This window comes from Mus caroli, chromosome 15 (genome assembly GCF_900094665.2).
Source record: "Mus caroli chromosome 15, CAROLI_EIJ_v1.1, whole genome shotgun sequence".
Taxonomy (NCBI): domain Eukaryota; kingdom Metazoa; phylum Chordata; class Mammalia; order Rodentia; family Muridae; genus Mus; species Mus caroli.
Window position 1 is genome coordinate 79,251,622 of NC_034584.1, and position 25,741 is coordinate 79,277,362.

Genomic DNA, 25,741 nt, shown 5'->3' on the forward strand with positions numbered 1-25,741 from the left:
TCGCAAGGATGCAGGCAGCCAGCTCCTGACTGTGGGACTCCGAGGCTGAAACGCAGTAGGTTCCTTACCAGATCACGTGGAGAATGAAAGGATGGAGGGGAAACTGTCAGTCAGAGGGGACTGACAGACAACCATCACTCACTCATGTGGGAAGGAGCTGTGAAGAAACCGAGCAGGGGCTAACTGTAGGATACAGGAGTGTTGGTATTGATCTAGTGCACATGAGGCAGCTTCAGGCAGTTGGCTGAGGTTTCTTTCCTTGTGTGAAGAATGTTTATTTTTGAGACAGGGTTTCACTGTAGAGAGCAGGCTGGTCTTGAACTTGTAACCTTTCTGACTCAACTCCCTGATGGGACTGATGATTATAAAAATGTTTTCCATACAATAACTCTTCGAACTATTTGCATTCCATTCATATCTGGGGTTTTGTTTTGTTTTGTGGGGTTTGTTTTTATTTCTTGTTTGTTTGTTTGTTTGGTTGGTTGGTTAGTTAGTTAGCTGATTGGTTGGTTGGTTATTAGAGACAGGGTTTCTCTGTGTAGTCTTGGCTGTCCTGGAACTCACTATGCAAACAAGACTGGCCTCGAACACAGAGATTCACCTTCCTCTGCCTCCTGAGTGCTGGGGTTAAACACTTGTGCCACCACCACCTGCCTGTTCATATGTTTTTATTTCATTTATTTCGTGTGTGTGTGTGTGTGTGTGTGTGTGTGGTGTGTGTGTATGTATGTATATGTGACCTATGGAGACCAGATGACAACTTTGGGTGTTGTTTCCCAGACACTGCCCTCCTCCTCCTCTTCCTTCTCCTCTTCTTCCTGGTTTTTTAGTTTTAATTTAATTTTATGTCTATAGGTGTTTTGCATGTGTGTATGTATGTACAGACACCATGTGTGTACAGTGCCCACAGAGGCCAGAGAGTGTTCGATCCCCTGGCTCTTGCATTACAGATGGCTGTGAACCAGCTGCCTTGTGGATTGTCCGAAAGAGCAAACAGTGCTCTTAACTGATGAGCCGTCTCTCCAACCTTGTTTTGTATTTCATGGTAAAGTCTGTAAGAGCAGTGTAGCACGGTGCCGGGAACACCGGCATGGACTTACAGTAAGCATAACCTTTTTCCTTCCTGTCACTTGGTATGGATTCAGCTTCTCTGTGATGGACCCTGAGGTCAGCAGCTTGTATATGTGTATATATATATCTATCTCCAACCCTGAGCTACCCAGTTGTTGGCTTCCAGGATGAAAGACTTGACACCCTTATTCACTGGTATCCATGGCACCTGGTACCCCTAGCTACTCAACATTGTTGCTGAGCAACTAAGAAGTGAACATGTTCTTCAGGGGCAGACTGATGCTCGCTTAGTGCGTTGGCAAATTCCAAACTGTGCACATTGGCAGCTAGGCTAAATGGTGTCCCCATTTTATATGAAGGGTCATGCACAGATCCATACAGTTTAGTCTGGCCACAGAGGCCGCTGTTAGGTGCTGATAGAAGTGCCCCCGGACCACGTGCTACTTCAAGTGTTCCCTGGGTGCTGCTGCCCTGGCTTTGCCACCAAACTTCCTGGTCTGTGTTTCTCTGCAGCTTCCGCCAAGAGAAAACAGACACCGTCCGCTGCATCAAGTCTTGCCGTCCCACCGATGAGGCCTGCGTGCGGGACCCTGTACATACCATCTCCAACACCGTCATCTCGCTGCCCACCTTCCGAGAGTTCACCCGTCCTGAGGGTGAGTGGATCAAGTTGAAGGTCCTGGGACTTGCTTCTGAGCCTCCTTCTGTTTGAACAGAAAGCCTGTCTTGCAGGAACCCTTCCTCGTAGGATGTGGTCAGGGTAGGATACACATCTTTCCCATCTGGGATCCTGGGCTGCTCAGCCTTGCCCTGTTGGGCAGCCCCTCTGATGGCTGACATGCATTCTGACAATAGCATTCAGTGTTGATTCCATGCTGAACGCTGGGGAGTTGAAGAATACTTCCTGAGGGAAGTGGGTAGGAGGTTATTGGCCAAAGAGGGAGAGGGAGAGAAGAGACTTGCCAGTAGATCACAGTTGGCAAGGTCTGGAGGTGAGCTGGGTGGTGCGGGCATTGAGAACCAAGACAGACTGACAGGACTGGAAGGATGAGCCGGCACCTAAACCTGGAGCTGAGGCTTCACCCCAAGAGAGCTGTTGAGAGGTTCTAATAGATAAGTCTGGGGTGCCAAGACATCTCGGAGACTGGGACAGATGGATGGAGTAGCCAGACTGGAAGCAGAGGCCATAAGATAACATGACAGTTCTGTGTCCTTCCTGTGTCCATGTCCCAAAGGACATGGCTGGTGCCATCACAGCCCATTTCTGAGGCAGCCTGGAGTTACAAGCTCCTAGGTGAAGCACATACTCATGGCACACCCTGGGGTGTGTAGCTGTGGGCTTCTATGGTCCCCAGTCACCTTCTCTCTTCTCTGGAGTCTCCTTCCCTGACTATCAGCAGACATGCAGTGAGCTTGTGTGCCAGCTTACATACTAAGAACATGCCAAGAAAGGCTCTTCCTCTCCAGGAAAATGTGTCGCTGAGTTATCCAAGATGACCCCTGGCCTGACACTGTGAAAGTGTCATGCAGGATCACCAGACAGTGGGGAAAACGTGTGACAGGCCAGCACTGTCCTTAGGGAAGTCCCCAGCCCCTACTCCATTCCCACTGGCTCATGTTTCCAGAGAAGTCACTCATATTTGCCCTGTGTAGAGGGGGGTTTTACAGACCTGCACACAAGTCTTCCCCACATTCCCAGCAGCCATTTTTTGTTGTTTTTAGATTTATTTATCTTATGTTTATATGAGTACACGGTAGCTGTCTTCAGACACATCAGAAGAGGACAGCCAATCCCATTCAGATGGTTGCCAAAAGCCACCATGTAGTGGCTGGGGATTGAACTCATGACCTTTGGAAGATCAGTCAATGCTCTTAACTGCTGTGCCATCCCTCCCCCAGCAGCCATTTTTCTGGTGTTCCACTTTGCTGACATAGGAGTTTGTTACCTGAATGGGGGGGCAGCCAAGACACCTGTTGATGTCTTGGGCTCAGGACACTGGGGTACTGGGGACATCAGCCAGCTTCCTCCCTTACTTTATAGATGAAGAAACCGAGGCCCAGAAAAAAGGACATTTCCTAGTTTACCCTGAGCCAGGTTGGGATCTGAATGGTGGTTCCAAGACTAAGGTGGCTTCACCATGAGGCGATCTGGAACCACAGCCACCACAACCCAGCTGAGCCCACGCTGCCAGTTGGCCCCATGACTTCAGGGCAGATAAGGATTGTCAAACTGCCTCAGTTTCCCCACTGATGAAACAGATTGGCTATGATGTGAGGGCTAGGACTCTACCCTTCCACACGGAGGAGGGGGTTGGTGATTTCAGCCATGTTGCCTTAGGATTGAATCCTCGTTGTGTTTGGTGTCGAGGGAAGGGGGGGGGCAAGTCTCTGGGGAGGAGGGGGTGGAGTGGAGTGGAGTGGAGTGGAGTGGAGGGCTGCGCCAGTGCTACAGTGTTCTCATGCCATCATCCTTGCTGCAGAGATCATCTTTCTGAGGGCTGTCACACCGCTGTACCCCGCCAACCAGGCCGACATCATCTTCGACATCACAGAAGGGAACCTTCGAGACTCCTTTGATATCATCAAGCGCTATGAGGACGGCATGACTGTGGGTGAGTGACCCTTGAGATGCCCAGGGCATTGGCCAAGGTCATCTGCACCCTCCTCACTCCCATCAGAGGCCAGTTCTACCTGGCCGCCAGGTCCTAGCCAGCAGCTCCTACTCAATCAAGTCTGGGGAGCCTAGTGTGAAAGACTTCCCTGGGGATCCACCCCGGCCGTACCACTGACTCTCCTGTAAACCCTGTCAGCCTCAGTTTTCCCACTTACCAAGTAGGTGGGTGAAATAGATCCTGCCTCTCATAGCTGGATTTAGAAGGCTGTGCCCCAGCCAGGCTGTAAGCCTTGGTCAGTGGGAACTGGTCTGTCTGCTCTTCCCATGGCTGGCGCCATGAGAAGATAAGCGAACTGGACTTCAGAAGACCCCAGATCTAGTCCCAGCCATGCAACTAACTACCTTGGCTTAGTGTGCAATCTCCAGCCACTTGTCACCCCTCCCCAGGTGTCAGTGGGTAAGAACCCCCCGGGACAGTCGGTGTCCCAGAAGCACAAGGGAGGCAGGGACAGAGCAACCTTCTGTGTTGGTTTCGTGTGGGCTTGGTGAAAAGGAAGTGGAGAGGATTCGCCAGACACCGGAACAGGGGCTGGTGAACACCCACAGGGGAGATGGGAGGGAAGCTGGGAAGCCACACGGTCTCTGTAGAGTGGACTGTGGTCCCTGTTGCTGTCTGTGGGCCTTTAGTAGGACCTGCTTGCCCTGAACGCTCTCAGAGGCCATTTCCATATCTGCTGTTCTCAGCTAAATTGCTCCTGGAGTGGACTAAGCTGGGAAGCTGGGCAGAGTTGAGTCCTGGTATGATGTCACCAATGCCCGGTGGGTCACGACTGCACCCAGCGGGTCATTCCACTTTGTGACCTTTGTCACAGTAGCTCATCAGAATGGTCTTTTTTTTTTAAGATTTATTTATTTATTATATGTAAGTACACTGTAGCTGTCTTCGGACACTCCAGAAGAGGGAGTCAGATCACATTACAGATGGTTGTGAGCCACCATGTGGTTGCTGGGATTTGAACTCAGGACCTTCGGAAGAGCAGTTAGTGTTCTTAACCACTGAGCCATCTCACCATTCCCCAGAATGGTCTTTAAGTAACTTATTATTATTGTTAGTAGCAGTAGTACTGATTTATTTAATTTATATGATAAATAAATCACTGTAGCTCTCTTCAGACACACTAGAAGAGGGCATCAGATCCCGTTACAGATCGTTGTGAGCCACCATGTGGTTTCTGGGAATTGAACTCAGGACCTCTGAGAGTAGTCAGTCCTCTTAACCGCTGAGCCATCTCTCCAGCGCTTTAAGTAACTTTTATTCATGGTGATGGAAAACGGTCTTATCTGCCACTTCTGACTTAGATTTACACTCTGAACATTTTGAAGCATTTGAGAAACTGGATGACAATCCCTCCCTCCCCTCCCCCCCCCCCCCCCCCCCCCCCCCCACACACACACACACACATCAGTTTTTCCTTTTAGTCTAGTCTCAGGCCTTTGAGATCTGGATTGGAGCCGAACCATGAATTTGGCCTCCAGGTGGCGCTGTTGGATCTCCAAAACCTCCATCCAGGCTGTTTCTTCAACCCGACAGTTGCTAAACTGGCAGCTAGAGAAAGGGAATCGTTATTCTCCTGTTGCCAAAGAGCCATTTATAGCAACTTTACAAGCTCTTAAATGGGTTTGCATGTTGTAAACATGGCTGAGTCATTTGGGGGCTCACCACCCCCGGCCTCCTCCTCCGCTGTTTGGCAGCAAGGATAATTAGTTAATTACAATTAATGGTTCAGCAGCCCTCTCTGAGATTCCAAGGAGAGGGCATGCAGCCCGGCCGCCAGCCGTCCTAAGTCTCACCTTCAGCTATGGATGAGGGGAGGTGTTGTGTCTATGTCAGGGGTCCGGTGCGGGAGTGGTAAGAGATTGTCCTGCTTCGAGTGTGGATGAGAGATGAGGACCCTGGCATTGGCCAGCAGAAGCCCCCTAGTGCTTGCCCTGTGAGTGACCTATTGTTATGGCGTGACACAGCCTGGGCCGCTGTGATTATAACCATAGAACCTTCCAGTTTGCTTGCTCTCTGTTACTTCTGAACACTTGAGTTACTGGCCCTGGCTGGCCTGTGTTTATAGAGATAGATACTGCCCCCCACTCCCATGCTCACCTTTCCCCAGAAGAGAGCACTGGGCCATCAATATACTGAGATGTGAGCCTGCAGGGCTCACTCAGGAACTGGCCCTCCCTCTTTCCACATCTCTTCTCAGCTAAATCGTTCCTGGAGTGGTCTAAACTGGGAAACTGGGCAGAGATGAGTCCCAGTGAGTGGGTCATGGCTGCACCCCAGACAGAACAGTCCTGGGTGCGTCTGCTTTTTGGCTTCCCGTCTGTTACATCAGAAAGTCCTGCTTGTGATAGAGCCAGGAGGCCTCATCTTTCCCAGCCACTTCCACAGAAGGAGAAAGAAACAAAGGCCACTTGTATGTCAGTCTTTTCTTAGTGATTTGGGGGCCCAGCTGGCCATGAGATGACTCCAGGGGTGACGAGTGACCACAGGTAACCTGCAGGCAGTGGGCGGCTCGGGAATGGAATGCAGCCGAGGCCGTGGGGAATGAGCGTCCCCCTCGCTGCGCCTGGTCATGGGTGCCCTGATCTTTGGAATTCTAGGCTTGGGCGGCATGGGGGTGGATCCCCAGCCCTTGGAAATTCCTGGGGCTCATCTCTCTGCTGACTGAGTGGCCCAGCCTTTCTCCACTCCTCAGCAAGTTCGCAGGGCGTTCCATCTGGTGCACACATCACCTGCCGGGTGGAGAGGGAGATCAGGTGGGGCCGGTTGCCCTGAGTGGGGACGAAGGCTGTGTTTGTGATTGGGTTCTGCTTTCCGACTTCTTGTCTTAGGCTCCCAGTTCTCTGCTTGGAATATTTACCCTGAGATTGCCTGTAGCCGAATTCCTTTTCCCTTTTCTGCCCAGAAACATCTCTGTGTACCTGGAAATGTTCCTCCCGGAAGTGACCCCCCCCCACCCCCCCATACATGGCTCCAGTCCTGACCACTGTGGGGATGGAGTTTTCTGAGTTTGGGCCCAACATAAAGCAACTGTGGGGCTTAGCAGTCATGGCTTCTTGCCACTACTGCCCACTCTCGCCCCCGTGTTCTTGTTCAGTCCTTGCAAACGTGACTGCTGGGAACGGGACAGGAAGCTCTCCCTTGGGCAAAGGAGGGAATAGAGTCCAATGACCTTGTAAGACTATGCAACCACAAAACATGAGGCTGGGTATCTTCCGACAGTTCAGTCTGCACTTTATGCAGTACCCCCAAGGCTTGGCCATCAGCAAAAACATGGTTCAGGACTAAGTGGGCCTGCCACCTGCTGTTCCCATCCAGGCTCGAGAGATTCCTGTGTCTCTGGCAATGGACTTGGGCCTGTATATGGTCATGCCGGGGCACCTGCCTGCTCTCTGGGCTGGATGAATACCTGCCTGTCGAGGCCACAACCCTTGTGGACACTTCCTACAAAGGGCTTCCCTAGAGAGGCAAGGCCCAAGGAGAGTCTCCTCACATACTCAGGAGCCTCAGTGAGCCTAGCATTCAGGAACCAGCCTTCAGTCCCTGGGGACATAGGGAAATTATCTTCACTCAGGGGTGGGGGAGCAAGGGTCGGCAATGGAGTAGAAATAGCACAAATCTAGGCCTACCCAGACCTAGAACCCATTGACGGATGCCCAGTGCTGTCATGGACAGAGTTCTCCAAATCTGGAAGTCCCACAAAATAAGCAGCCGATGATGAGCCTTTGACCCCTGTGGCCATGGCATTCAGGCCCTTGAAAGTGACAAGACAGTGAAGTGCTTGAGAGAGAAGTGGGGAGGGAGGTTGGGGGAAGGGTGACTAAAAAGGCCAGGCTTCCTCTAATGTAGCCTGTTGGGTTTTAGGGGATCAGGGAGATGCTGTTCAGGGCAGAGCTGAAGCCTCTGCAAAAGGGGGGGGGGCACATTCCTTTCTCTCCAGCTGTCAGGGAGTCTTGAGGGATGCTCCTCTGGCCTGTGGCTCTATAAATGCCTGGGGCGTGCTTGGGCCACCACAGAGCCTCCCAGTCTCCTCAGGAGTGCACACTTCACTCTGCAGAGCCGAGGCTGCTTTGAGAGTCAGGGTGCTTTGAGAAGCTGAATAGAGCGAGTAATGGGGGAGCCCTGGCCACAAAAATTGTGGGCCACTCACTGTCAGCCTGAGCCCTGTCTGAGCCTCTAGGGTTTAGAGGATACCTGGACCCTGGGCCTCTCTTTAGCTTGCCTCCACGAAGCTTCTCAACTTCGTTTTTTTCTAGAAGTGAAAAAATAGAATCTGTCTAGAATGAGATGTCAGCTTCGCCAGAATTTCTACCAAAGCCTCACCCAAGCCAAGAGGAGCTGCCAAGAGAAGCTGAGAACACTCAGCCATACATTTTTTATCTGTCTGTTTGTGGGTTTTTTTCTTCTTTCTTTTTGGCCTGTGGCCTAATTTTGCATTGCCATCCTGACTCCACACCCCATCATCCTCCACAGGACCCTTAGATGCTTAAAAGATCGCCTAATAGTTATCTATAGACAGCTGTGATGGCGCTGATGGTAACAGTGGAGCACACAAGGCAGGCTTCTCGGAGGAGGTCACACAAGTGTCAGGTGGGAGGTGTAGGAGGACTACTTTAGACCCAAGGCCAGTCCACTTCACATTCACTTTATCGACCCCCATGAAGTGACCATGAAGCCCATTTCTTGGTAGTATATACCCAGTGATGTCTATCCTACTGACATCTGCCAACACCAGTAGGTCCGGGTCCTATATAAATAGTCTTGGAATTCTGGATCCAACCTGACAGTTAGGAGTAAAGACCTTCTGAGATCCATGGGACCAGGAGATGGGGTTCACTGGGACAGGATACTGAAGCGCCCACAATCCTCCACCTGGCTAGTACCCATGAGTCTCTGCTCTAGCAGGTGCTATACCAGGGCTTGTGGGGACACTCAGCATCGTATCCTCCTGCCCACCCACCCCCATCTGCCCATGGACTGTCAGGCCGGCCTCCAGGGCCGCAGTGCCTGAGCAGTTAATTCCAGGGTTGGGAACTTAGGTTGCAGTCGGTGTCATAAGTGATCCAGGAAGGTTATCTGAAAGTTGAGCAGAACCCTCCCAGGCTGGAGACAGCTCTGGTTGGCTGCTGTGACCACCCTCTCTGCACTTTACACTCATTTCTGGGCAAGTCCCAAGGTCTGACTTAGCATGTATGCAAGGCCGGGTAGAGGGCCGAGAGCAGCGATGGTTGTGTACGAGGAGGGAGGCCGAATGTGTGGATGCACATGATGCTTGATTCCTGATTGGTTCCCTGCTCTGCTTATGGGCAGCTTACCATGTAGTAGTATAGCATCAGGGCCGGGCCTCAAGACCCTAGTGCCACCTCAGGTGTAGACACAGGGTTAGGAGACTTTGCCAAGTTTTGCTCCGGAGTCACCTGATGTCAGGAACTGTCACCCAGCCTCTGCACTGAACTCCTTCATCAGTACAGCCTCGAGGATGATAGACACTTGGAACTGATATGGTTGTTTGCAGAGGAAAAATGGGTCCTCTGGCCAGCTAGCAGTCAAGCCTGTAGGTCTGTTCTCTGGTGTCCTCAAGCTCCTTAGCCACTAGATGGCTTTGGGGACACAGCTTCTAGGTATCCCTGGGGAGAAGAAGGGTGGCCTCTTCAGTCCCACGCATGGGCGTGGCTGGCCAAGCCCCATGTAGTTGGGAAAGTTGGAATGCAAGACGAAAAGATGGGCTGGCTCGATTTGGGCACTGTTGCTGAGTTAGGTTGGGAAAGAGATACCTTGATTACAGAGTCCTTCTCACTGTGACCCAGAAAGGGATTTGTGAGTGAGGCCTTTGCGTGTCGGGTGCGTAGAGGACAACAGAAGTCCAGTGGTGATGCTCAGATGCTGTGAGTCCCAGGGTCTTTGGTGTCACGTCTGAGAGTGGCTATCCATGCCAGATCTGGCTGGGGTAGAAACAGGTCCAAGTTTGTGGTCGGTGGGACACAGGAGGAACATAGCTGAGCCCAGGAAGGAGCAGGTAGAGTCGATCCCTCACAGACTCCAGAGAAAAGATGGTGTCTCACGGGAACAGCAGCAGAGCAGTGCTTTTGACACACACATTCAGCTAACCTGAAGAGTAGGGTTAGGGAGCTATCTGGGCCAGAGCCTTTGTTGAAGTCTATGGGTGCGCCTGATATGTAGAGATCAAGCAGGCATGAGCCCCCACGATGTCACCTTGTGATGAAAGGGTCATCATGAAGGCCTATCTGCATAGTGCATGTAGCCTGTCTGTCTAATAGGGAGATGTCCCTAAGAAGAAAACCACCTGAATGGCCCACACTGAGGTTTGGAAGGGGTACAGAACTGGAGACCGTGTCCAGGGATCCTTGAGCCCCCCTGATGAGAAATGGTCCAGCCAGGATTCAAAAGTAGATGCGGATCTTAAATATGAAAAAGTATTCCATGTTTCCGACATCACCCCGGCACAAGTGTATCCCCACTCCTGCAGCTCTCCCGCACCCCACCTTTTTATTTATTGCCCTTGTTCTGAAGTGAAGTCTCACTTTGGTGCACAGGCTAGCCTGGAACTCGTGACAGTCCTCCTGCCTTAGCCCCCCTCCCCCACAAGTGCTCATATTAGAGGTATGATCCACTATGCCCCGCCCCACACCCCCTCTTAAAGGTCATGGAAATACTTTTCATTCTGAACTAGTATTTAAAGTCTCATCCGTGGGTGCACAGGGCACAGGTCTCATCAACTGACGCATACTGTTTAGAAAATACCAAGGGCTGCTTTGCTTCTTTTAGGATCATGTACAGTTGATTCCAAAAGGCCCTGATACGAGCTGTTCCAGGCTTGATTTATGGGTCTTCGCTTCCGGTTTTGTAGCTTCAGTCTGATCACAGGCATTCTCTGTTTTCATCTCAGAATATCAACACAGTAGTTCTTGCCTCGTGGGACCGTAAGGATCAAGGTGATGTGTGTATTTAAGCACAGGGTTAGAGTACTCTGCCTGCGAGGGCTGTGAACAAATGACTCCTTGGGGAAGCTCAGAGCACCCTTGGGTGGCAGTACACACGTGGTTTAATGGGGTAGTGTGGGCTGTTCACTCCAATTCACTGCCTGGGAACTGTTTAACAGGCCTGTCCTATAGCCTGGGCTGGTGAGTCTGACCTGGCCTACAGCACAGTGGAGGGCATGTCTCCCATGTCCTGCCAATCTTGAATTATCTTACTCATCCCACAAGGGTAGGTGTGACCCTGCCCTGTGCCAGGCCCTGCACCGATGTCTGGGAAGCAGCTCCACTCACCTGCTTTCAAAACACTGCCTGCCAGCTTCTCTAGCAGGCATCTGTTGGGTTTCCACGGCTGAAGGTGATTGCTTTTCAGAAGCTGGCTACGTATCTCAAAAGGGTAAGAGTCATATGTGTCAGGACTGCCACGGGCAGTTGAACGTGTTATGCATTACAGAACCCTAGGGATGCCACTCCTAGCTTCGTCTGTACGCAGTGTACACCTGTACACCGTGGCCCCAGAATAGAGCCAGAAGAACTCACTCAAGACTTAAGGTCTCTTTGGCATCAATTCATCATTGTTGGCCATGCTAGGAGGATCTGAACTGCCTCTCTAAACCATTACCTCCTAAGGGGTTAAATATGAGAGACTGACCCTGCCCTGAAATCCAATTTGGCAGGTTTGGCCTGGGATCAGTGGGCACTGCAAACGACATTCAGAAACTCCACCTAAAACAACAGTGCAGCCATCCCTGCCCAGCGAGGAGTGATTGGCCCTGTCCTGGCTTTCACGGCAAATCCCAGGGATTAGGCGCCTTCTCTTCTCCGGGAGGCACAGCCCTGTCACCCGGGGCCACACCCTGGCCAGCAGCCAACTTGCTTCCCGGGTGAGGGGCCCAGCCTCCTCCTCCTCAGTCTGGGATGGGCCAGGGCTTGACTCTGCCACGAGGCAGGCGGGAGGTGCAGGCAGGGCAGGGGGCGGGGAGGTGCATCTCTCACAGAGGGCCAGACAGAAGGGTAAGAAGAGGACAGACACCTTTTGTGCTCCTTGGGGGTCGGGGGGGGGCAGGTGTGGAGCAAAGTTAGGATCTACTCATTGCCTAAGACCTCTCAGCACCACAGGAGATGGCCCACCCCCAAGCTCACAGATGTAGATGATGCTCAAATGTCTCTTAAACATGAGACATACACTCCCAACCCACAGGCATGGGTATGGGGAAGAGCTCAGTGGGGGCATGATCTCTGCTAGGGGCCTACTGAGGTGATGCGAAAGGGCCATGAAGAACAGCCAAGAGTCCCGGCCCTTGCCCAGGTGACTCCAAATGCCCCCTGGGATTCTGCTGGGTGTGGCCTGAGTGATTGCCCAATGGTGACAGTGTTGCCTTCCCTGCTGGGACAGCTCTGGGACCCCTTAGGCCCATAGCGTAGCCTAGCTGATGGCCAGCAGCCCCCTGCAGCCACCGCTCCAAAAGAGGAACAGATGATATGATGGAGTGCCCTACCCAAGCTAAGCACTAAATATGCCATCACCCAGTTACAAGAGCTATGGAGTTGAAACTGTGTGGGTGGAACTGTCCCGGTTCCTAAGGCAGCTGGACCAGGATGATGCCTGCCTCACTCCTGGGCAATGGTGATCATTAAGGTTAGACTGGAAGACTGGCCTGGCAAGTGTCTGGAAAGTTCATCCTCGGAGCTCACTTGGTCCTTGTAGAGATGTACCTAAGTACCTGGGGACTGTAAACTGCAGGTACATGAGTATAGGATGTTCGTCCGAACAGATGACACAGAAGGTATCTCTCGCAGAGTCGGTGAGGAGGCATAAAGGAGCATCCATCTGATCCCCTTACCCATCCCAGAGTGAGGCCCGATGATGCCTGTAGATGAGTGGCAGTACAGCCTGCAGGTGGGCCATGTGTGCACAGTGCTGGGACAGGACTCTGAACAAGCCAGATGTGAACCCTGGGAGCCTTGGGATACTGCTCTGCCCACCAGAGTCCTCCTGTGCTCATGGCTGCTGGTGCATGCCTCCTGCCCTGGAGCTGCCTCCCAGACAGCGAGTCTCCATCACCTTGCCATGCTGTGGCCTGGCAGTACTGCAGAGCTCAGGACATGCTTGAGGAGCGCCCTTGCCTGCTGTGGCTGAAAGAGCTCAGCTTCTACTCTTCAAGATAGAACCTGAGACCCACTGGGTGGCCCCCTTCCTGCCGACCTGGCCAGTGTTAAATTTGTTTCTCCCTGCTGCTTACCTGGAGGGATATCTGCAGCCCAGATCTGCTGTTCCCTTCTGCTCCGCTCCTCAGGGAACAGAGAGCATATGGTATAGTCTTTCTGTCTTGATCACTGTAGAGTTAAACAGCACCTGGCTGGAAACCCAGGCTTTAGGCTGGGTGATGCCTACTGGCCTTTCCAGCCCTGCCTCTCACAAATGTTAACTTTTACTCTTGTGCCCACCCCAGCCAGCTGTACCCACCCCAAACACAAACCATCCTCTCTCCACCTCTTTTTCCTTGTAGTAAGCTATTCATCTTTTACAGCCCACCTCAGGCTGTTCTCTGGGACACAGTTGGGAATAAGGCGGTCCGAGGGAGGGACAGATGTGCCTCCTGCATTGTACACATTTTATCTCACTGCAAAGAGTGTGATACAGTCTGGTGGTGACCAGAACTTCAGAAAGGGAGGTGACATAGGAACAGGAAGGATATACCACTTCAAATATGAATACTGGGGACACTTGGCAAAGACAGCGAAGCCCAGGAAATGAACCTCAGGCAAGCTGGAGGAAGAGCACTGGATGCTGAGAGAACAGCCCACATAGAGCCCTAAGGCGCATGGGCTCTGTGCAGAGTTGCAGCTAAAACAAAGGAAGAATGAGTGGGACCTCGGAACCTTGGAGCCACAGGGAAGCCTTTGCTGTGAATTTCCACTGAGCAATGCAGGAGGCTCACACAGAAAGAGGCTCCTCTAGGTGCCTCCTGGGATGGCTGTCACCGTCCTCCGGGAGGCCAAGATGATAGTGGCTCTAACCATTGGGATCTGGTAGGAAGGGTAGGGTGTGGACAGATAGCGATATGGTCAGGCTAGCAGGTCATATTTGCTGATGGGCCAGTGGGGACTCAGGTTTGATGGCACGTATCTGGTTCTAACAGCTGTAAGCAGTGGTGTGGTGACAGGAAGTGTAAGGTTATGAACTGTTCGTTCAGACATTGAGTCTAAAATGTTTGTCAAGCACCCTTAGAGATATGACTAGAATCATGGGCGGGATTCCTCCAGAAGGGAAGGCAGTTAGGGCCTCAGAGAGTGGATGAGGTCATTAGCATGGTGAGAGGAGAGACAAAGAAGGGCCCAGACTGAATACAAGCCAAGATGGTCAGAGGTCACAGAAAAGAGCAATAACCGGCAACAGGGTCAGGGTAAGGGCCTGGAACATGGGAAGGGCTGCTAAGCTGTCCTGCTGAGACTCAGGATAGATGAGACCATGGATCCATCATTGGGTTGCCTCCCCCCCCCGTCCCCGACTTGTTTCTTGAGCACACACACATATGTACATGGGTACAAATATGCACAAAAACATCTACTAGGAGGTACCAGGCTCTCACACCCATCAGGTGTCCAGAACCACTGGAGCGCCCTGCTACTAGACTAACCTTCTAGACAGTGGGGATGAAGGGGCTACAAACTCCAGTGGAAACAATGGGCTCTGGCCCAAGGGCCTGTGTGGAGGAGAGAACTCTGATAATAAGAATTTTGGTGATGAGTGAGCCCGGGGTTGGAAGAAAGTATCAGCTGAGAGCCAGAACCACTCAAGTTCCTGGCCCTGGGAACTTGTCATATGACTTCTTGTCATATGACTGTTAGGTCGTAAACTAATGACAAATGACTGAAGTGCTCATTAACAGATCAAACTGGACTTGGCTGTCAGGTTCTCCGAACATCTCCAATCCCTGCCTGTTACAAGGTCCTCCTAGCTGGCACACCCTGCCCCCTACCCTAACCATCTCCAGTCCAGGGGCTAGGCTGCCCTTCTCTATATAGCCCTACCACTTTGTTTTTTTTTTTTTTGGGACAGGGTTTTTTTTTTTACCCCCGGCTTTCCTGGAACTCCCTCTGTAGACCAGGCTGGCCTTGAACTCAGAAATCTGCCTGCCTCTGCCTCCCGAGTGCTGGGATTAAAGGTGTGCGCCACCACACCCGGCTCCACTTTGGTTACCTAACCATTTCATCTACCCTGGTCTCTTGGACTAGCTCTCCTCTTTGCTCTCCCCTCTGTCCTCCCGTGTCTCAAGATCAGGTCCACTTTGGCCTCTCCCAGATGTTCCCGCCTCTGGCTATGCTGACTTTCATATCTACAGTAAACCTTCTTCTCCACCATATATCTAGGAGCGGTCGTGTCCTTTCCTTTTCTTATTTCTTTCCTTCATTCAGTGACAAAATCCTTGAGAGAAACAGGAGAGATTTCCTTTCCGCCCTCTGTTCTCAAGGGCACAGGTCATCGTGACAGAGAGGGCACCGTGGATTCCCTCACCTCATGGCAGCTAGGAAGCAGGGGACAGGCAGGGAGCACCCATTCTGCCTTTCACCCTTTACCCCCTTTATGTCTGGGTTCCCATCCTGCGGGTGGCCCCACCCATCCCAGGGAAACCTAGAGGTGTGCTTCTCCGTCTCCTGGGTGATTGTACATCAGTTAAGTGTGGAGATTGACAACCACAGGGAGGAAGGGGAGAGGTCCTGGAGAGGGTGGGTTAGGGTTCAGTAGATTTGGGGCCACCTGTACATGGTTGGGGTTGAGGTTGGGAGGATCCTACAGGTAGGTGAGGAGCACTAGGGTCAAGGCAGGGACATAGGAAAGGAAAAGAACACAACATCTTGCTCCTCCCAGTACAATTAGGAGCACATCCAGAGTATTCTCCAAACCTTTCTTGCCTTTCTTTTGTTGAAGCCACACGTCTCGGGGGAGGAAGGCACAGAGGCACAGGTTCTGGAGCCCTGGTTTGTGTCTTCCTAGCTGTGTAACCTTCAGGGAGTCACTTAGCCAGCCTGAGTTGTATTTCCTCCCACAACAAACGACAGAAAACTGTAGTGCTGGCCCCAGTCACAACCAGCAGTCCTTAGCATGTGTGAGCCCAGTGCTGCAGAAATGCCGGTTCCCCATCTCAGATGTGGGTCAGGGAGGTGTAGAGCCAAGCTGGATCTCTTGGCATTTCTCTGCGTTTCTCGCCAGGGCAGCTGCACCCTGGACTTTACCCCCTCCACTTGGCTGCCTGCAGGTGTCTGCTTGATGTATCTGCTTTTGCTCACTGGAGACTTGGGGCGGGGTCCATTTATAATAATCCCAAAATATGGCTGATGAGTTTTGCTGAAACATGCTGAGTGACATTTGGTATTCTAAATATGCAGCGTAGACACCTGTCCTCCTGCCTTTCCGGCCATTAGGGGGTTTCTCGGGCAAGCAGGGAAGGCAGGGTGTGGGGAGTTGAGACACAGCCCTAATTCCTGCTGTGCTGGCTCTAAAATTCCAGATACTTCTGCCGAGTTCACTGAATGATTTTTTTTAAAAAGAACTATTTATTTTGTTCTGTGTGTTTGAGTGTTTTGCCTACGTATATGTCTGTGCGCTGTGTGCATACCTGGTGTTCACAGAGGTCGGAAGAGGGTGTTAGATGCCCTGACACTAGAATTATAGATGGTTGTGAGCCACCATGTGGGTTCAGGGAACCAAAACCCCAGTCTCTGAAAGAGTAGCAAGTGGCCTTAACCACTGAGCCATCCCTCCAGCCCCTTGCTAGAGTATTTTTGAGTCAGGCCCAGGCAGGATACAGTGGAAGCATCCATGGGTTGTGTCACATAGTGAGCTGAGCTTTGGGATCAGTCCTGCCTGACCTGGGACTCATGGCCCTGGTAGCTGGAATTTGGGACTTCTTACTCTCAGAGCTTCACTTTTGGCTCCTCCCTCCTCATGGATGAAGCTGGTCATCTTCATAGATCAATGGTGGGGACCAGATTCAGCCTGGCCACTGGGGGTCTTCCCAACCCCTGCCCAGCAGGCTCTTTCCCCACCCAACTGCACCCTAGTCATGTGTAGGTTCAAGTCAAGCATTCCTTACCTTCCACCCCCCAATACAAAATGCTTCAAAGGCTGAAACTGGATGGTTGTCTGAGACCATGAGAAGAATATCCCACATGGTAAAACTCACCTTTCTCTGCAACATTCAGAAGAACACTGCATACATATCTGTGTGTAGAAGGCAGTTATGAAACAAATGAACGTCACGTTCAGATGTAGGGTCCTTCCTGGCTTCATCTGCAACATTCTGCTGCACCTCAGGACACGTGTGTGCAGACATCCTAAAGTCCCCATCACACAGGCCACATGTGTTCAGGACATTGAGCCAACAGTATCCCCTCCTTGACTTAAGCTCCTTGTTATGGCTCATGCTACCTGTCACAGCCTGTGGTTCTGATACTGGGAGGTTTGCTGAATCTGGTGACATCATCTTTCCAGTGTCTGGCATTGGGGGGGGGGTGGCGACTGAGGCCAGACAGAGAGCCCAACACTTCCTTACTGCCCATTCTCCTCTCAGGTGGTCAGCATCTGAAATGTCAACGCTTTGGGCTGTTGGTCACTAGCTCCAATATTTTCCCACTTTATACATTACATCCAATGCTTGACCCCTATGGTTCATGCATTCAGCAGCCATTCATTGAGTAAACCAGGCACTGAGAGGCCCCAAGAACCAGGCATGCAGGACTAACCATGCCTTGGCTTTACACTAAATGTACTCCACCCCTAGTCTGGCTGCAGGGAGGGATAGTTTCTTACTCTCTGCTTGGTGATGACACATAGCTTTCAGACTGTCACGTGTGCCTTTCCCCACTCAAGCCGTTGTCTGTTCCCTTGCATCACACGCAGTGTCTTGATTCATCACCTTGTTAGTTGAAATACTCTGACAGCCAGGTCCACTCCATTTCACCCTGTCAGTTCAAATCACGGTGCTTTCGTGTCAGAAGCTGAACACATGAGGCCTTGCATAAGATCACACAACTGGCCAGCACAGAGGCAGCCCAAGAACCAGAGGGTATGACTCCAGCTATCTGGATAGAATGTTTGAAAGCCAGTCAGGTGTGTGGAGAGCCCAGCCGATTTTATGTTGTTTCATGTGGTTGATAGGCAACTGGATACATTACATGGAAGGAGGTTGGATGGGCTCGGGGGTGAGTGTGAGAAGCACCAGTCCCAGGAGACAGACATCCCCTCCTGGACCTGTGGACTTTGTATTCAGGATCAAAAATCCCAGAACATCAGCTTCAGGTTACACAGCAGAGCGGAGACATGAAGGTGAACTGCCCCAGGGCGCTACATTTTTCAATGGGGGAAAAACAGGCTTAATTATATCTCTAAGAGGGACAGACACGCTGGGGAGGAATACCAGAAGCGCCTGGGACCTGGAGCAGAAATGCCTAAGATGAGGATTTAGAAGGTTAAAGCTGTTGAATTATGTGTGTGTGCGTGCGTGTGCGTGTGTGCTCGAGGGCATGCGTGCATGGTCATGTGTGTGTGTGGTTACACATGTGAATACAGGTGTATACATGTGTGGTGTATAGGTGCATGCATGCACAGTATATGTGAGGATGTCAGAGGATAATCTTGACTATTAGTCCTTAGGCACCGTCTACCTTTTGTTCAACATTGGCCTGGGATGTTGCTGAGTAGGTTAGGCTAGCCGGCCATTGAGCTCCAGGGATCCACCCGTCTGCCCTGCATCTGCCTTCACCAGGATTACAGTGCACAACGTCACCACACGTGGACCCTTATGTGAATGCTGAGGCTCCTAACTGAGGTCCTGATTGCAAGGCAAGCACTGTACCCAACGAACCATCTGTCCAGGTCCTCTGTCCCTTTTGTCAGAGCCTTTGAAAAAGTGGGAACACCCCTCCAGATGGGATGGGCATGTCAGGTTAGATGGAAATGGGATGCTTGCTGCTACACGGGTCAGTCAAAGAAATATGCCCTTAGCCAAAGCCTTCTGTAGCTCTTGTTAAATTTTGTACAATATATTTTGTTTCTAAAATTTTCTCTTCCCCAGCTCTTTCCAGATTCTTCCCACCCCCCTACCCACCCAACTTCATGTTCTTTCTGTCTCTCTCTCTCTCTCTCTCAAAAACAAAACAAAACAAAACATCAAACCATTACAACAAAACACACAGAGAAGAAACCATGGAGTCCGTTCTGTGCTTGTCAGCTACTCCTGAGCATGTGGCCTGCCCTGGAATGGGGTTGATCTACCCAGTAGCCTTTTATTGGAGAAAACAGACTTTCCCTCCCATCAGGGATCAGTTGCAAATAGGTTGACTAGAGGTGGAACTTCATGTCTACTCCCGGTCTCAGTGCTGGGGTTTTGTCTGGTTTGCATCTGTACAGGTCTGTGCATCTGTGCTGTCCATCTCTGTGCATCCATATATCTGTGCAACAATCCTGCTCTGTCTGGAAGACTCTGTCTTCCCTAGAGTCATAATGACCTCTGGCTCTTACAGTCTCTCTGCCTCCTCTTCTGTATAGGTCCTTGAGCCTTGAAGTAGAGGGGTTTGATAAAGACTTCCATTTAAGGCTAGCTGCCCCAGGCTCTCTCACTGTGCACCATAGGACAGCACTTCAGTGGGAAAGCCTACCCTCCTTCGTGGGGTGCTCTAAGAAGGCAAATGCTATGGGCAAACATGGAATAGAACCGTGTGGAATGAGAAGTACAACGTTGAAGAAAGTGGTCACAGTGCTCCTCACAGGAAGGTGATGGGAACATGGGACAGGAGGACCTGAGTTCAGGAGAACAGGAGGGAGAAGCCATGGAGTGCCTCCAGCCAATTTCTGACTCCCAGAATGGGCCTCATGACTCCCAGTTTGTGCCATAGCCCACACTAGCCTGTGGGCCCCATGGAGGAAGGGGTTCTCTGCTCTCGAGGAGTATTTACAGGAGTTTTTAAACAGATCTTACAGAATGAAATGCCACCTGTGAAGCCAGATGGTGATGCATTCTTAGTGTGGCCTCAAGAACTGACTTCCTTTCGTTTCCTTCGAATCTCCATCTCCTTCAGTAATCATGGCTGAACTCCAGCCAGGTGCTTGCCCAAACCCTGGGGAGGGTGGAGCAGGCATGAACACAATGCAGTCTGCCCTGAGTGGGAGGCTAGCTGGAACGTCCCATGAACTGGGCAGGTGGAGCATTACAGTTGAGAACACATGTCCTTCCTGCTCTCTGGGCCCCAACTTACTCTTCACAACCCAATTTAAATATCCGTTCCTCTGTAGAAACTTCCCCAAATCTCCCTGTGTAGATTGACCTCTGTTGGATAGAGGGACAGATGGGTAGATGGAAGGATGGCTGGAAGAACAAATGAGATAGATGGGTTAGATAAATGGATGAGTTGGTCAGTGGGATGCTGGATGGATGGGTAGATGGATGGCGGATGTATGGATGGATGGATCAGTGGAAGGATGATAGATGAGTGGATGGATGGATGGATGAATCCACTGATTGGTGGATAAGTAGGTGTATAGATGGATGATAGGTGGGTGAGAAGATGGCAGGTGATAGGAAGCTATGAATAAAGAGTTGGCACAAGAACTACCTATCCATTTGATATTTGTTGAGTGCCAGGCACTGGGGACCAGCTGGGTTTTATGTCATCTTTCATGAAACACTGCAGCCTGGTTTCAGTCAAGGTGAGGGCAAGAATGTGAAAGTCAGACTTGAACTAGTAAGACAGAGGAAACCTATTCTCTGGAAACACAGGTGCGAGAAAGTTTGCCTGGCCGGGAAGGATTGGGAGCCGGGCCCTCCGAGGGGTCCAGTGTGAGAAAGATAGCTCTGAGCTGAGTGAAGCTGTGACTAGCTGCAGGTACCACACAGACTTCAGGTCAAAGGGGCAGAAGACAGAAGATTCTGGGCGAGCTGGAAGGGACACATTCCTTGAGCCTGCACCCACACAAGCTCTTGCTTAACCCAGGCGGCATCTCGAGCTGTCCTTAGTCATCTTTCTTGCTGTGTGCAAAGATCCTGAGCCACTGTAGGCTCTGAAAGTGACTCATGTCTATGATGAGGCCTGGCACCTGGAGGCCCTGTAGTCCTTCCCTTGCTTTGTTGCTTTGTCCCACCATGTGGCTTTTACAAACCAGACAACAGTATGGAGTTCTGGTCTTCAGATATGACAGAAATGAACCTTCATAGATTCCCTGAGATGATGGGTTTAGATGCAAACATTTCCTAGCCATTGGAGCACAGAGATCACACTGAAATATTGCGTGTTTTATAGCCAGCAGTCATTTCTGAATGTGTGTGTGTGTGTGTGTGTGTGTGTGTGTGTGTGTGTTTTGCTGGGGACTAAATCCAGGGCCTTCACACTTGCTGGGAAGTGCTCTGTCACTGAGCTACATTTTCTGGAAACTTTATTTTGAGACAGGATCTCACTAAGCTCCCAAGTTGGCTTTGAACTCACACTGTAGCCCAGGAAGGCCTTGAACACTCAACCCTCCTGCTCCTACATCTCACGTGGCTAAGATTGCAGGCCTGGGCCCCCAGGTTGTTTGGTTTCTGATTATGAAGATTGCTGGGTTTTACGTCTGTCCACAGAAAAGGAAATTGAGGCTCAGAGAAGTTAAATAACTCCTCTGACTCGCATTGGTCACGCTCAATCTCCGTGCCCCACACGTGAGTTCTCGCTCACCTTTCTGACCCAGACCCACCCTCCACAACTACCAGTGCATTCTTTACATTCTTTTTTAAAACCTTATTTTATTTAGTGTACACACACACACACAAACACGGATGCACAGAAGACAGCTTTCAGGAGTCCATTCACACCTTCTGCCGTGGGTGCCAGGTACTACACTCAGGCTATCAGGTTAGTGTGCCAGTTGCCTTGCTCACTGAGCCATCTCACCAGGCCCCTCTCCTTTCTTACGGATTTCAGTGTCAGGCGTCTACTACATGCCCAGTCGTGTCTGAACTGTGGACCCTGTGAGGGGTCCCATGAGTATGTAGGAATGGTCACTCAAATGAGATGTAGTGACATACATGTCAACCTGTAGGTGTGACAGTATGATCAACATGTTAATATTATATCAACATGTAGCTATAATATGACCCTTATCATTTAAATTTTTATTCAAATTGGGCATGGTAATACATGCCTATAATCCCCCAAAAATGAGGTCCAGAGGACCAAAAGTTTTAGGTCATGATCTATTACAGAATTTGTTTAAAGCCAGCCTGGGTTACATGAGACCCTGATTGAAACCTACTCCCACAAAGAGATAAGATTTTATGATGTCTATGTTATATGTTGATATCTTATATATCATTATATACAATCAACAGTATATATGTGTGTGTATATATATATATGAATATATATGGATCAATGAAATATATAAGTTACATAAAATATTAGTATACATACATATGTATGTGTATATACATACACACACATATATATGTGTGTATATATATATGAAATTAAGTTTCTTTGTATATATGCATGAGAGTTCAGAAGAGGTTTTGTATCCCCGGAGCTAGAGTTACATAGTGTTGTGAGCCATTCAGTGTAGGTGCTAGGAATTGAACATGGATACCTCTTAACCACTGAGCCATCTCTCCAGCCCCCATAAAATTATATTGAAATACTGCTTAATAGGAACAAAGCAGGATCCGATCAGAGCTTGAAGACATTTATCATACCCCTGTCCTGTAGCAGATCACAGGCTCATTGGCCTCTCAGGGTCTCTTTGAGCAGCAGCTTTTTAGCCATGGGCCAAATGGTATGAACACCCTTGCTCTCCCATGGCTAATGTCCCAGTGGCTGGCAGACACCCTGTGGGCCTGGAGCCTACAGGGAGAAAAAGTATGCATAGATTCAAAGGAACTTTATGAATATTACAGGCCCAGCCAGCATTGTGACCCCACTCAACCTGGCAGGCTGACCTAGCCCGGGGAGGGGCCCAGTGGTAAGCAAAGGGTGACAAGCCTTTGACAGAAGCCATATTTGCATATAGGTCTTTGGAGGGACACGGTTGCAATGCTGTGGCTGTCGGGATGAGAATGGGGTGCTGATTGTCTGTGGAGGTCTGTAATGTCCTCTTCCCAAGTTAAAAACAGGTTCGCTTAGGGAGAAGTCTGTTGGTGATGTGTTGACAGATGGCATGCACGGGTATCTGGATTCTATGTTGCAGGATGTCCAAGGACCCGACTTGAAGGGACTTGGGACTGCTACTCCTGGAGAGGGGGATTGAGGGCCTATCCTTGTAATCTTCAAATGTCCCAGAAATAAACCATTGCTTTTTTTCTCCCTAGGGCCCCCCCCCCCCCCCCCCCCCCCCCCCCCCCGGTCTGGGATCTAAGAAGGAAGGATGGAAGGAGAGAAGGCTCAATTTTATTTCAGGCCTTTTCTAGGGCCTTTGAGCCCTTGTTAGACAAATGCTAGTAGAACAGGAAACCCAAGCACCCCACAAGGACCGCAGCTGGCCTTGCCCCAGACCTGCCAATCCCCAAAGCCATACTGACTGCTTCCCTCCCCTTTCAATCTGTGTGTGACAGAAGGGATGTAGTGAGCTCACTGTCACCTTATCCCTAGTGACTGGAAGCAACCCAGAGTGACCAGGTGGAAGGGGATGGTTACCTTGGTGATTAAAGCGTCTGCCTCGGGCTACCACTGTAGCCTCGACATTCCCGAGGACCCCTTTCCCAGCTACCCGTGTTGCCTCGTGCCTGCCAACACCCAACAGCATGCCTTTTGCTCTCTCCCCAGGTGTCGTGCGCCAAGTGCGGCCCATCGTGGGCCCGTTTTATGCTGTCCTGAAGCTGGAGATGAACTACGTGTTGGGAGGCGTGGTTTCCCACCGGAACGTCGTCAATGTACACATCTTTGTCTCCGAGTACTGGTTCTGAGGGCCGGGTTGCAGCTCAGCCAGGAGTGTACTCCGCCCCCTGGCCATGCCCTTGCTGCCAGTGACAGCCAGGTGCCTGTCTCTACCCCTCGGACCTCCCTTGATGTTTCATATTGGTTTGTATGGCCACGTGCATTAGGCTGAGCGGCATCACTTAAGTCCAGCTGGTGTACTGTGGCGTTTAAACATGGCTCAGCCGGGTGGTTGAATCCTTGCTTTTTTTTAAATGCAAAGGCCAAGGCGGAATCTTGTTCCCTTTCTCTTCCTGTGGGCTAGGCATTGCTAAGGACCAATTGAAGGAGTTTTCAAAGCAGCACTCCACCCGAAAGCCGAGGGAGCCAGTTCTCACTGAGTCTGTATGAGGATTGGCATTTTGGTACTTTTTTTTTTTTTTAACCCACTGGGCTCTTTGTGTTTCAAGTTGATGGCTGCTGTAGAGTGGCGCATAAATAAATGTACAATAAATTCTCCCCAGAAGCAGCTGACAAGCATGCCTCGGGGGCACTTGGAAAGTGGATTGCAATTTTGTTCAAAGGAGGGCCCCTTGGTAAAGATGTGAGCTGCAAGGTTTGTGTGTGGCCTGGTATGGCTGTGGGGAAGGCTGGGGTGTCCCAGTGTGTCTGGGGTGGCTGGTGTCTCCCAGTGTGTCTATGGGGGTGGCTGGTGTGTCCCCATGTGTCTGTAGAAATGGCTGGTGTGTCCCTGTGTGTCTGTAGAAGTGTCTGGTGTGTTTCAGCGTGTCCATAGAGATGGCTGGCTTTCTTTGTACCCCGAAGCTGCCTTTCCTCACAAGAGTAAAGAGGCTTTTGTGATCTTCCTGACAACCTACTATACACTCTCCGGATGGGGCTTCTGCTAGCTCAGAGGTCTTCCATGAGCTGGAGGACTGCAAATCTCTCCTAAAGCCATTTCAAAGTCTCCCCTGCCCCCATAGCTCCAGCTAACAGATTGCAAAAGCTTCCCAGTCTGGAATCGTTGTTGTCATATTATCTTAGTCTGTTGCTATGACAAAATACTAAAAGCTGGGCAATTTATAAAGAATAAATGCTTACTTAGCATATATCCATATACATACATGCATATGTATATTTTTTTCTTGGAGGTTGGGAAGTCCAGGTGCTGGCTTGACATCTGGTGTGGTCCCCTCTGCCCCATGACAAGACAGGATGTCATCTGATGAGCAGGAATACTACTTCAGGTCTCCCTTCTTACAAAGCTCTTGACGACCTCCTCTAAGCCCTGTACCCTCCTCCAAAGTCCCTACTTCCAAAATCCATCAATACATGGATCTGGAGATGACGTTTTTATCATTTAACTTTCGGGAGACACGTCTGAGCACATACCTGCCCTCTCAGAAGCTGACTGATGTCTGGTCCTGTCAGACACCTCTCTGAGCCGTGGGATTTCTGATTTGCTCCAAGTCTTATACCTCAGGGTCATCTGTGGCCTCACTAAAGCTTCCTGGGGTGGAGGGTGGTAGAGGATAATAACTCAAAGCTAACAACAGCACAAGGAAACGAGGCTGCTGCCCATGGTATCTCCAAAAGATGCTATGACTGAGTCATATGCTTCAAGAGAACCACAAAGGGCTCAGAGGGAAACTCTTATCGCCGGAGCTCACACAGCCTTTTAGAAACATAGATGGGTTCAAATTCTGGCTGTTTGGTCCTGAACTCTTGATACCCCATCCAGTTCAGCTACATATATCACTTAGCAAACATCACTCAGCATCAGTCATGGGCTGGACAGGACCCCGTATCAGGCTCCATCTTTATACATAGACACCCAGCAGAGACAGATGGACAGGTGTGTCAGTTGCACTCAGCCCCAACCATGTGCCGTGGTCCCATGAGTACCCATTATTCTTACAAAGAAATTGTCAGAGTCTCCCAACAATGGTGCGCCCTTCTTAACTGCCTCCCTAAATACTTGAAGGGCTTCCCTGAACAGAAAGCATTTAATAAAGGCTCAGCAAAGAGACGCCAGTCACTTGCTGATCTCATAGAATGAGCTTCTCACAGACGGTCCCAGAAAGGTATCACACTGCCCTATGCTAACAGCAAGCTATTGGCTTTGAA

At 50.6% G+C, this 25,741-nt stretch overlaps 1 protein-coding gene across 1 annotated transcript in view; it reads left to right on the plus strand.

Moving 5' to 3' along the window:
* Positions 1 to 24,175, plus strand: part of Fbln1 (fibulin 1) — a 79,881-nt gene extending 55,706 nt beyond the window's left edge. Inside the window, exons 15-17 of the mRNA XM_021183251.2 lie at positions 1,585 to 1,727; positions 3,552 to 3,683; positions 23,525 to 24,175. Coding sequence (XP_021038910.1) covers positions 1,585 to 1,727; positions 3,552 to 3,683; positions 23,525 to 23,664 — 415 coding nt within the window. The 3' untranslated portion in view covers positions 23,665 to 24,175. The remainder of the gene's footprint in view (positions 1 to 1,584; positions 1,728 to 3,551; positions 3,684 to 23,524) is intronic.
* Positions 24,176 to 25,741: the final 1,566 nt, after the last annotated feature.